General features: G+C 39.0%; 1 protein-coding gene across 2 annotated transcripts in view; it reads left to right on the plus strand.

Moving 5' to 3' along the window:
* The window catches only part of nek1 (NIMA-related kinase 1), a 331,746-nt gene that overhangs the window by 14,951 nt on the left and 304,764 nt on the right, over nt 1–12,031 (plus strand). For both annotated transcript variants that reach the window (XM_051927638.1, XM_051927639.1), the window contains exons 2-4: nt 3,877–4,025; nt 5,365–5,461; nt 11,015–11,112. In XM_051927638.1, coding sequence (XP_051783598.1) covers nt 3,909–4,025; nt 5,365–5,461; nt 11,015–11,112 — 312 coding nt within the window. In that variant the 5' untranslated portion in view covers nt 3,877–3,908. The remainder of the gene's footprint in view (nt 1–3,876; nt 4,026–5,364; nt 5,462–11,014; nt 11,113–12,031) is intronic.

Here is a 12,031-nt window from a genome sequence, read left to right on the forward strand (position 1 = left end):
ATCAAGACCATCACCTCTCTTTAATTTCAGACATTGTGTAATGGGCACAGGGGAGCTGGTCATGTGGTGGCTTGTTTTGTGTCTCATTATTGTTTGGCTGCTAATTAAAGAAAAGGAAACCACTATGGGGCCTGAGTCAAGTTAATTAAAAAGTAATCAGCAGCAAAAACTGGTCACTAATTAAGAAGAATGTAAGAATGAAAACCTGCAGCCACTGCAGCACTCGAGGCCTGGAGTTCGCCATCCCTGGTCTAGTTAATACCGACAATATCACTGTATGGCGATGCTACTTCAGTACGCGGGTGACTTCAGCTGCAGGTAGAAGCTCCTGTCTTTCTTTACTCAACAGTTGTTACGGTTCTGTCTTTGTCCATAAACGCCTCCATAAGCTTTATGACCTTAGTCTTGGTTAGTCTTTCTCCAGTGGGATGACCGGGATCTTTTCCCAAATAAGGAGTGGCATTGCATATGAACTTTGTCAGCATCCCTGTGTCGATCAAATACTGTACAGGTAGCTCTGCAGTCTATTTGTGACTTTACGCTGTAGGAAGATAATTTAAATAAAATATGGTAAATAAATAAAAATATCATCCGATCTGGCTTTTATATAAGTAACATATAAATGTGTTTTATATAAAGACCATCAAAAAGCATAAAACAATCAGAACTTTGCACAGTACCTTGGCAAGCTCTGTAGGCCCTGCTGTTTCATTGAAGGACGTATGTGGCAGATTGACTGGAAGGATGACGCCTGACCTGTCGCTGCATCCAAACAGTGCCATCTTTCGCCTTTATGTCTGGTGTAGCTGCGATGTTCTTATATGTGAGTGGATGTTTTTTGTAGGGAGGGCTTATGTTCTGTTTCTCTGATGTAGAACCCTCATCCTCCTCTGAGGTCACCTCTGTTATAGTACATCTTTGTTTGAAAACTGCAGTGTCTCATGACTGAGAGAATAAAAGTGAATAAAAAATCTAAATGCTAACTTATACAATTACCATAAATTTACACCAACTGTGTGTTTTTATTCTATAATAGTAATAATAATAGCTGCTCACTACTCAAAACAGTTTATGCATGAACAACCTGGGATTGAACCCACAACCTCTCGACTTGGAGACAGTAGTTCTTGCCTGTGTGTGTGTGTGTGTGTGTGTGTGTGTGTGTGTGTGTGTGTGTGTGTGTGTCATACCCTATCCATATTTCTTTTTGGTTAAATTCTAGAAAAAAAGTTCACTTTTGTTATATCTGTCTTTTGTGAAAGTGTTTATTTGATGTTTGGACTTTAGACGCTGATGAGGAAGTGCAAGGGAATTTAAGGTGGCCCGGGAATACGAGTTTTTTCATAGGCTTCAGGGATTCTAGTGCTAGAGGATACCCAGACGTACCCAGGATAAGTGAGAGAGAGAATCTTTCATTGTGTAATGGATTTACCTTTTGGCCTTCTCCCAGTGGGCCATGTTAGTTGCATATCCCTTATAAACTACATGTCCAAACCATTTCATTTGGCTACTCTTGATCTGTAGAAGCAGCTGTTTTGCTCTTGGGTTCTCCTGTGGTTCTGAGCTCCTCATCTTGTCATGGAGTGTAAACCCATCAACCATGCACAAGAGTGTAATTTTGGATACTTGGATTTTCTGTGAAATTCTTTCATTCACAACCCAGAGCTTAAGACCTTTGGCGAATCGACAGGTTTGTCCATGGACTTGCCTGTTGCTTTACCTCTTCAGCCTAGTACAACATTTGTGCTACTGTACCAGTTCTTAGATGAATGTTGTGATTACCTTTCCTGTCAAATGTGAACAAGCCTCCAAGTTACCTGCAATGAGGCACTCCAGGATCTTCCGTTAACCACTTATGTCTAGGAAACGTGCCACTGTTTTCTAGGAGAGGACCTCAGATTAACAGGTTTCAATTCTCATTCCAGTTTTGTCACTGTTTGCAATCAGTGAGTTGCAGATATTTACCCCTTAAGTTTCAAAACCAGATACCTCTCAAACCTCAGCTGTTCCTTTCATCTTGTCTATGAAAATCATAAGCAGAATAGGAGGAAAAAGTAACGCTTGTCTGAGTCTAGCACCGACACAATGTTTTCAGTGTAATACTAGATATGCCATCACAACTCTTGCTCCTCAAATAACAGAGTCCACATTGCATGCAGAAAAGTTCATATTCATGTAGTACTTTCCAAACGTTAGGAAGGGTTGCACAGTTATTACTCTTTTTTTTTAAAGTCAAAAAGCACATGTAGAGGGGATGGGCAACCTTTCATGATTTCTCATGTAATTGTGCCCAGGTAACAAATTTGATCCTCTGTTCTACAGATAGAACTGGATGCACATTGCTTCTGCTGAATGTGATTTTTCAACTCTTGGATGGAGTGTCTGTTCCAGTACACCAGCGTAACTTTTCCTTTGAAGGCCGAAGAATGTGGTCCCTCAGTAAATGGAATGTGGCACCCTCTTGCTTCTTTTTTGAATAAGATTTTCACATGCGTTTGGTGTCATTGAAAATGTAATGTAATTTGACTATTAAAGTCTTAATTGTTCTGAGAATTTGATTTCTTTTTTGATTAAACAGAATACTGCCTTCAAAAGACATACTTAATTATGGTATTCTGCTGTAAAGTCATGCCATTCACCAAACTCTTAGGAAGACATGGTCTTATATGTACAGTAGATTGTTTTATGACATATTAAAGAATATTCAAGTACTAACTAAAGAATTGCTTTGATGAGATTTTTGTACTGTTTATACTAGTCACTATTAAATCTCTCCTGAGTTTATTCCTACCAGTTTGAGACATAATGTTCTCTCATCTGGTCAATCTGACACTGTCTGTCTCATGTTAAGATTAATCTGCTTCTGATTGGATATTGGCAGATCCATTGGCTATTTTAAATTCCAATGTTCTAGGAGACTTTAGAAAACTTGATGATACTACATGGGTTACTGTGCTGCAATAAGGTAAATTGGAGAAGTATAACCTCTTCCCAACTAAATGCATGACAGCATTGCATGCCGTAGATTTATTCTTTTAAAGCCACTAGGGGGCTTTGCCCCCTGCTCGTTTCGTTTGCCCCAGTACTCACTGTACTCGCAGCTTTGCTCTCTGTTATATCAGCAGTCCATGTTTATCCGTATTATGCACAGCCTCCAGAATTTCATGGAATTGCCTATATGATTTTGTATTTGACTTCCCAATTTAGACACAACTATACTGTACGTATAAACCAGTGAGCTAAATATATAGAGGTTATAGGCAGTACAGGAGGTGAAGATCACAAATTTATTGAGAGTGGATGGTCTGATGTTCCCAAATCTGATTCATCAGGGATGTCAGAAATGGCCTTGTGTCATTTAGGGGGATTTTGTGAGTTGCTCTGTTATTTCTTTTGGAGTTGTAAAAGTTAGGTTTTTCAACAAATTGGAGTCCTATTCAGTCATATAAAAGCCAGACCCACATTGGCTAGGTGCACACTGTTCAGGCGATGGTAAGCTACTCGTGTATTGCTGACCAAGGCAATGAGTTTATTTTGGTCATATATAGTGCTCCTTGTGAAAGTTTACTAATTCTGTAATTTTATTGAATAGCAAATTTACACTTGTACTTTTATTTCTAAATGCTGAAACTTAGCACATTTCACTATATTCATAAAAAAAAACTATTTGTGTAATTATTATGGAAGATCCAAGTTAACAGTTTTAATACAAATTCACTAAAATAGAATTGGTAAAGGGACTTTACCAACATAGTGTATGCAAATAATCTGTGTAGGTAGTTAATAGTATACTAATTATAACCATTCTTCTGTTATCTAATTTTAGTTGTATTGTTACTTTCAACCTAGGCAGTTTTTTCTGTTTTCCTTTCTCAGCTCACGCATATGGCGCCAATTGCTGAAGCACCATGGATAAATACACTAAGGTAAACAAAATAGGTGAAGGATCTTTTGGAAAGGCAGTCCTTGTCAGATCGAAAAAGGATGGCAAGCAGTATGTCATTAAGGAGATTAGCATCTCAAGGGTAAGTTATGAATTTATAAATATTCAGAGGTATGTTTTAAGTTTTTTTTTTTTTTTATCATTTTTGTTTTGACAGTATGTTTGCAAGACAAGGTCTGAAGCAAGTATAACACCTTTTAAAGCACTCATATTTAAAACATCAAATTTTATTTTGTGCCCAGTGGATTGTGCATCTTACTGGTAGCCACATATACTGGTAAAATTAATAATACCTTTTGCTTTCAAATGTTACAGTGACTGCTGTCTAAAGTGCCATGTCATTTTAGATATGTATATAAGAGGACAAAAGACTAAAATTAAAATAGGAGTAGGCAAAAAAGGGTGACTATTGTAGACAAATACAATTAAAAGTGGCAAAACAAAAAATACATTTTTTAACATATTTGTTTTATTTAATATTATTTTTGAATCTTAGTAAATGTATTTGTGCAAGCTGTTTTACACACAGTGAAGTCTGTGTAAAAAAAAGCCAGATCAATTTACGATGTTGAGTCCCAACTATAAGCCACTGGTAACACTGTTTCCTAGAATACTGAAAAAATAATATTGTTAGACAACATATATTGGTTTCACTGTTTTACTCCTCAAACTAGCTGAGAACGCCAGAATAATTTTGACAAGAACAATCTATTCAGGCTCATATGCTTGCTAATCCTTCACCAAAATATCATCAAGTCGAGTTTGGAAGTCCCCAAAAACCCCAGAACCCACCCAAAGTATTACTATCTGTTACACTACTTGGTAACTTTTTCCATTTCTTTATGGTTCTGTTTGTAGGAAACACTTTACAATTATCACTATGTGCAAACTAGAAAAAAGTACTGTTTTCCCCACTTACAGTTAAAACACCTGTATAAGACATGTATGAATATAGTGACTTTTATGAGAATATTTTTGAACTAGGGCAGCACAGTGATGCAGAGAGTAGCTCTGCTCCTTTGTGTGACAAGGATGTTAGATTTAAATTCCATGCCTGGTCATTGTCTGGGTGAATTGTTTTTTGAATATGACAATTTTCCTTCCATTTCCTGGAGATATACACGCTAAACTGATTTGCAGTTCTAAATTAGCCTAATTTGAGTGTACTTGTGAGCATTTATTTGAGGAAATCATATTTCTTATATTAAAGAAAACGTTTCACATGCAAAGGTGCTTTAGCTTGCTTATTTGTGAAAGAGTTGCTAATGTAGCGTGCTGCAAGTTGAGTACATTTACTGATAATTTGCAAGTTAGCATAAAAATTGACATCCATGTATTAAAGACATCATATGATTTTCTACTATACTAATTTTAGCAAGCAAGTTTAAGATTTTCCATTTTTTGTTTTCTGTTGAATTAAGATGTCCAATAAAGAGAGAGAAGAATCGAGAAGAGAAGTGGAAGTTCTAGCACACATGAAACATCCCAATATAGTACAATACAGAGAATCATTTGAAGGTAATATTTGTTTGTGAATGTTTTGCTAACTTTTTTTAATTCTCTTATTTCCTTCTAAAATAGTAGTAGTTTATTTTTGACTCTTTTCAATTTGATAAAGTTTTGAATGCTTAGCAAAAAATTAATAGGCTAGCAAGGATTGTTTAATAAACCTTAAGTCTTCTGTATAAGTGAAGATTGGGGTAGGGGGGAGAATTTCTGATTAAGATTCATTATCGGTTAAGTATCTCTAATCCGAAATTCCAAAATCTGAAATTTTTTGAGCACCAACATGGCGGCTTCTTCTTCTTTCGGCTGCTCCCGTTGGGGTTTGCCACAGCGGATCATCTTCTTCCATATCTTTCTGTCCTTTGCATCTTGCTCTGTTACACCCATCACCTGTATGTCCTCTCTCACCCCATCCATAAACCTTCACTTAGGTCTTCCTCTTCCCTGGCAGCTCTATCCTTAGCATCCTTCGCCCAATATACCCAGCATCTCTCCTCTGCACATGTCCAAACCAACGTAGTCTCGCCTCTCTGACATTGTCTCCCAACCGTCCAACTTGAGCTGACCCTCTAATGTACTCATTTCTAATCCTATCCATCCTCGTCACACCCAATGCAAATCTTAGCATCTTTAACTCTGCTACCTCCAGCTCTGTCTCCTGCTTTCTGGTCTGTGCCACCGTCTCCAACCCATATAACATGGCTGGTCTCACTACCGTCCTGTAGACCTTCCCTTTCACTCTTGCTGATACCAGTCTGTCACAAATTACTCCTGACACTCTTCTCCACCCATTCCACCCTGCCTGCACTCTCTTTTTCACCTCTCTTCCACAATCCCCATTACTCTACTGTTGATCCCAAGTATTTAAACTCATCCACCTTCGCCAACTCTACTCCCTGCATCCTCACCATTCCACTGACCTCCCTCTCATTTACACACATGTATTCTGTCTTGTTCCTACTGACCTTCATTGCTCTCCTCTCTAGAGCATATGTCCACCTCTCCAGCGTCTTCTCAACCTGCTCCCTACTATCGCTACAGATCACAATGTCATCAACAAACATCATAGTCCACGGGGACTCCTGTCTAATCTCGTCTGTCAACCTGTCCATCACCATTGCAAATAAGAAAGGGCTCAGAGCCGATCCCTGATGTAATCCCACCTCCAACTTGAATGCATCCGTCACTCCTACCGCAGACCTCACCACTGTCACACTTCCCTCGTACATATCCTGTATAACTCTTAGATAGATAGATAGATACTTTATTAATCCCAAGGAGAAACTCTTACGTACTTCTCTGCCACTCCTGATTTCCTCATACAATACCAGAGCTCCTCTCGAGGCACCCTGTCATATGCTTTCTCCAGGTCCACAAAGGTGCAGTGCAACTCCTTCTGGCCTTTTCTAAACTTCTCCATCAACATCCTCAGAGCAAACATTGCATCTGTGGTGCTTTTTCTTGGCACGAAACCATACTGCTGCTCACTAATCAACACCTCACTTCTTAACCTAGCTTCCACTACTCTTTCCCATAACTTCATGCTGTGGCTCATCAATTTTATTCCCCTGTAGTTACTGCAGTCCTGCACATACCCCTTATTCTTAAATATCAGGACCAGTACACTTCATCTCTACTCCTCTGGCATCCTGTCACTTTCCAAGATTCCATTAAACAATCTGATTTAAAAACTCCACTTCCATCTCTCCTAAACACCTCCATGCTTCCATAGGTATGTCATCTGGACCAACTGCCTTTCCATTTTTCATCCTCTTCTTAGCTGTCCTTACTTCCTCCTTGCTAATCCGTTGCACTTCCTGATTCACTATCTCCACATCATCCAACCTCTTCTCTCTCGTTCTCTTCATTCATCATCCTCTCAAAGTACTCTTTCCATCTGCTCAACACACTCTCCTCGCTTGTGAGTACATTTCCATTTTTATCCTTTATCACCCTAAGCTGCTGTACATCTTTCCCAGCTCGGTCCCTCTGTCTAGCCAATCGGTACAGGTCCTTTTCTCCCTCCTTAATGTCCAACCTCTCATACAACTCATCATACGCTTTTTCTTTAGCCTTCATCACCTCTCTCTTCACCTTGTGCCTTATCTCCTTGTACTCTTGTCTACTTTCTGCATCTCTCTGACTATCCCACTTCTTCTTTGCCATCCTCTTCCTCTGTATACTCTCCTGTATTTCCTCATTCCACCACCAGGTTTCTTTGTCCTCCTTCCTCTTTCCCGATGTCATGCCAAGCACCCTTCTTGCTGTCACCCTTACTACATCTGCTGTAGTTTCCCAGCTGTCTGGTAACTCTTCACTGCCACCCAGTGCCTGTCTCACCTCTTCCCTTAACTCAACCTTGCATCCTTCCTTTTTCAACTTCCACCATTTGATCCTTGGCTCTGCCCTCACTCTCTTCCTCTTCTTGATCTCCAACCTCATCCTAGAGACCACCATCCTATGGTGCTTAACTACACTTTCCCCTGCCACCACTTTGCAGTCTTCAGTCTCCTTCAGATCAACTCTTCTGCATAGGATGTAATCTACCTGTGTACATCTTCCTCCACTCTTGTAAGTAACCCTATTTTCCTCCCTCTTTTTAAAATACGTATTCACCACAGCCATGTCCATCTTTTTGGCAAAATCCACTATCCTCTGACCTTCTTCATTCCTCTCCTTGACACCATACCTACCCATCACCTCCTCATCTCCACGGTTCTCTTCACCAACATGCCCATTGAAATCCAATCACCACTTTCTGTCCCTTGGGTACACTGTTCATCACTTCATCCAACTCACTCCAAAAATCTTCTTTCTCACCCATTGCACACCCAACTTGCGGTGCATTTGCACTAAAAACATTCATTATCACACCTCCAATTTCCAGCTTTATAATCCTTACTCTGCCTGACACCCTTTTCACCTCCAAAACACTCTTTACATACTGTTCCTTCAGAATAACTCCTACCCCATTTCTCCTCCCATCCACACCATGATAGAACAATTTGAATCCACCTCAATATCCACCTGGTCTTATTCCCCTTCCATTTAGTCTCTTGCACGCACAATACAGTATATCAACCTTCCTTCTCTCCATCATATCTGCTAACTCTCTCCCCTTACCAGTCATACTGCCAACATTTAGTTCCTACCCTCCGTTCCACTCTCTTTACTTTCCTCCTCTCCTCCTGCCTCCAGACACGTGTCCCCCCTCTTCTTCTCCTTCTGCTTCTTCGGCCAACAGTAGCCCAATTTCCGCCAGCACCCTGTTGGCTAACAGTACTGGTGGCGGTCGTTGTTAACCCAGGGCTCGACTGATCCGGTATGGAAATTTGTATTGTTGTCCGCATATTGATTTGGCAAAATTTTACACCAGATGCCCTTCCTGACGTAACCCTCCCCATTTATCCGGGCTTGGGACCGGCACGAAGAAACACACTGGTTTGTGCATCCCCTGTGGCTGGGTTTGAGCACCAACATGACAGCACAAGTGGAAAATCCACACCAAAGTTTTTTTTTTTATTAAAACTTACTTGGATTCGAGAGTGAAAATATGCTAACATCAAAAAGTGGATATGAATTGCATATATGCAGATTCAAAATGGATTTATTCTTTCAGAACGGGGGAGTCCCCCGTGAAGCTTAGAGTGCCATGGAGCAACCACACAGGATTGATGATCTGGGGGTTGGGTGAATGTGTAGGAGGAGCCACTGCGAAGCATCAGGTGGTACAAGTTAACGATGCACAATCAATGATTCCGGGCGGAAGTGATACAACAATACCATTTCTCAGTTCTCTGAGAAGTGACAACAGATAGCCCTTATAAACTGTTGAAAACCCAGAAAAGTTCTTTAGTGCAAATACACAACATTGGCCATGTTAAAAGGGAACTAAAACAATATATCTCATATTCATCACTTTTGAGTTAAATAGGTTTGTTACATCAATGAACATTATAATATTGATGAGTCATTTAGCTGGTTTGGCTGCATTTCTGTACTTACATAATGAGATATGTTGACTATATGCAAATATTCTAAAGTCCAAAATACTTCCAAGTCCCAGGCATTTCAGATTAGGGATACTTAATCTGTATTATTATTTTAATCTTTGATGATGGTAGATTATATAGTTTATAAATAAAAATAAATATTTATTGGGTAATAGGATCTCAATCCCAAGTTTTTAACTATTAAACTATGTTTATTTTTTAAATTTAAAAAGCAACTTATCACACTATAGCTAACAATAAATGAACTCTAACATCAATTAAATTTAAATATCCACATAACTCCAGCACATGATAGTTAACCCTCGATTTGAAAAGTGCACTCTGGTAGTAAAAGATAAATATGCGTTTAATAAGTGAAATATTTCAGCTGTGTTTTTAAGTGTATCACATTTCTAAAATCATAGTTCTGTATTTCTTTATTTGCGGTGGGTGTTGTATGTTTTACTAAAGCACTAATGTTAATCCATCTTTACATTTTGGTTTACCCGTTTTTTGTTTTTTTTATGGACCATGAAGTAGTATTTTTTTTTTTTTTTAAATTAGCATTGTGTGTTTGCAACAGATGAAATTTTGACAGAATACTTTATAGATAAACTATACTGCTCAAAAAACTTAAGGGAACACTTAATCATCACAGTGTAACACCAAATCAATTAAGCTTCAGGGATATCTATCCAGTTAGGAGACATAAGTGATTGTGAATCAACTTCACCTTCTTTGGTACAAATGAAAGTGACAACAGGTGCACTGGAGAGTCAACAGCAAGACATCCTCCAAAAAGGGAATGGTTTCTGACTCTGGTGGTGATCCACAGACAGTTGCTCTTTCCTTATCCTTCCTGACTGATTCTTCTCTAGTTTTGCATTTTTGCTAGTGCCGTTGTCACTACTGAGTCAGTACCTGCAGCTGATTCAGATTGCAAAAGTCATCCAGCATCTCCAGGATGGCACATCCATACATGCAAGAAGGTTTGCTGTGTCTCTCAGCACAGTCTCAAGACCATGGAGGAGATTCCAGGAAAGGGGTCATTACATGAGGAGAGCTGGACAGGGCCACTTATCTGCTCCTTTGTGCGAGGTGGAACAGGAGGAGCACTGCCAGAGCCCTACAAAATGACCTCTGGCTGGATACTGTCAGAAACAAGAGTCCATAAGGGTGGCATGAGGGCCCGACATCCTTTAGTTGGTCCTGTGCTCACAGCCCCCCAGGACACCATCTGCCATCTCAATAGGAGCATACCCAGACATTGCTGGAAGTGCATATATCCAAGTTGGGGCCATACATACTACTAAGTCACATTTTGAGTTGCCGTGATGAAATTGACACAAGTTGGATCAGCCTGTGATTTTAGTCTTTGACTTTGATTTTCAGTGTGATGTTGAATTCAGTCCTCAATGGGTTTGTGATTTCGATTTCCCTTAACTATTGTTACATCATTTTGTTCTCGATGAATAATACAGTACATGTGATTTTAAGTGTTCCCTCAATTTTTTTCAGCAGTGTACTTTTTGTCTTATTATAGTGTATTAAAAATACTATTTTCTCTCAACAGAAAGTGGCTGTCTGTACATAGTCATGGATTATTGTGAGGGAGGAGATCTTTACAAAAGGATCAACAACCAAAAAGGAGTTTTATTCTCCGAAGATCAGGTAAATTTGTTTTGCATGTTTTTATCATTGTAGGATGTGTTGAACTCGCCAAGTTTGCTGTTTTAATCTTAACACATATACATACTTGCGTGAATAAGATCTAAGTGATGCCTACACTGTCGGTCACTTCTTAATCCACATAGGAGCTCGCTTTTTTGGCATTAACAAAATATGGGTGTTGGATAAAACCTAGAGCTAATGCTACTTAGCTCAACAAAAATAACATTGACACATCAAGGCTAATATCCTTGGTTGGTTGGTGACATATAAGCAATGCTTTTATTTCTACTGCACTGTTCTACTATTTGGGTGCTTCCCTCAGCCCGATAACCCTGTAGGAAACGAACAGTGTGATTACCTCTATATCGGGTGCTCTGTAGCTGCATTATTACTTCAGTTGCTTTAGGTATACAAAGTATATACATTTAAAAACAATGTGATATTATTTATAGTAGAATAATTCCAGCAGAAGAAAGTTTAGCATAAAACATAAACAGATAGCAAAGTTTGGTCTTATAGTCTTAGAGCGTACTGAAAACCAAAGTCAAAAATAGATGTTCTGGGTGGCTTTTAGATTCAGCAGTCAGACTGATACACTAGTTATGTTCTCTGGATTTACAGATTAAATGGCTTCTCTCTCACACACACATCTCTGTCGATGACTTTGTTCCCAGGTTCTTCAAATGAGCCTTTATTTATGTCAAAAATACTTGGGATTCCGGACCATGTGCTATTACACATACAGTATGATTGGCTAGCTATCCTGTTTCTGGATGGCTCCTCCCAAAGCTTTCTCCTTATACTTACCTGTGCAATATCTTTTTGTCTCTGTATTTTACCATTAAATTACTTGATCATTTTAAACCAAGAGTAATATAAATTCTGTAAAAAAAAAAAAAAAAATAAAACAAACAAATGC

Source organism: Erpetoichthys calabaricus, chromosome 5 (assembly GCF_900747795.2).
Source record: "Erpetoichthys calabaricus chromosome 5, fErpCal1.3, whole genome shotgun sequence".
Classification (NCBI taxonomy): domain Eukaryota; kingdom Metazoa; phylum Chordata; class Cladistia; order Polypteriformes; family Polypteridae; genus Erpetoichthys; species Erpetoichthys calabaricus.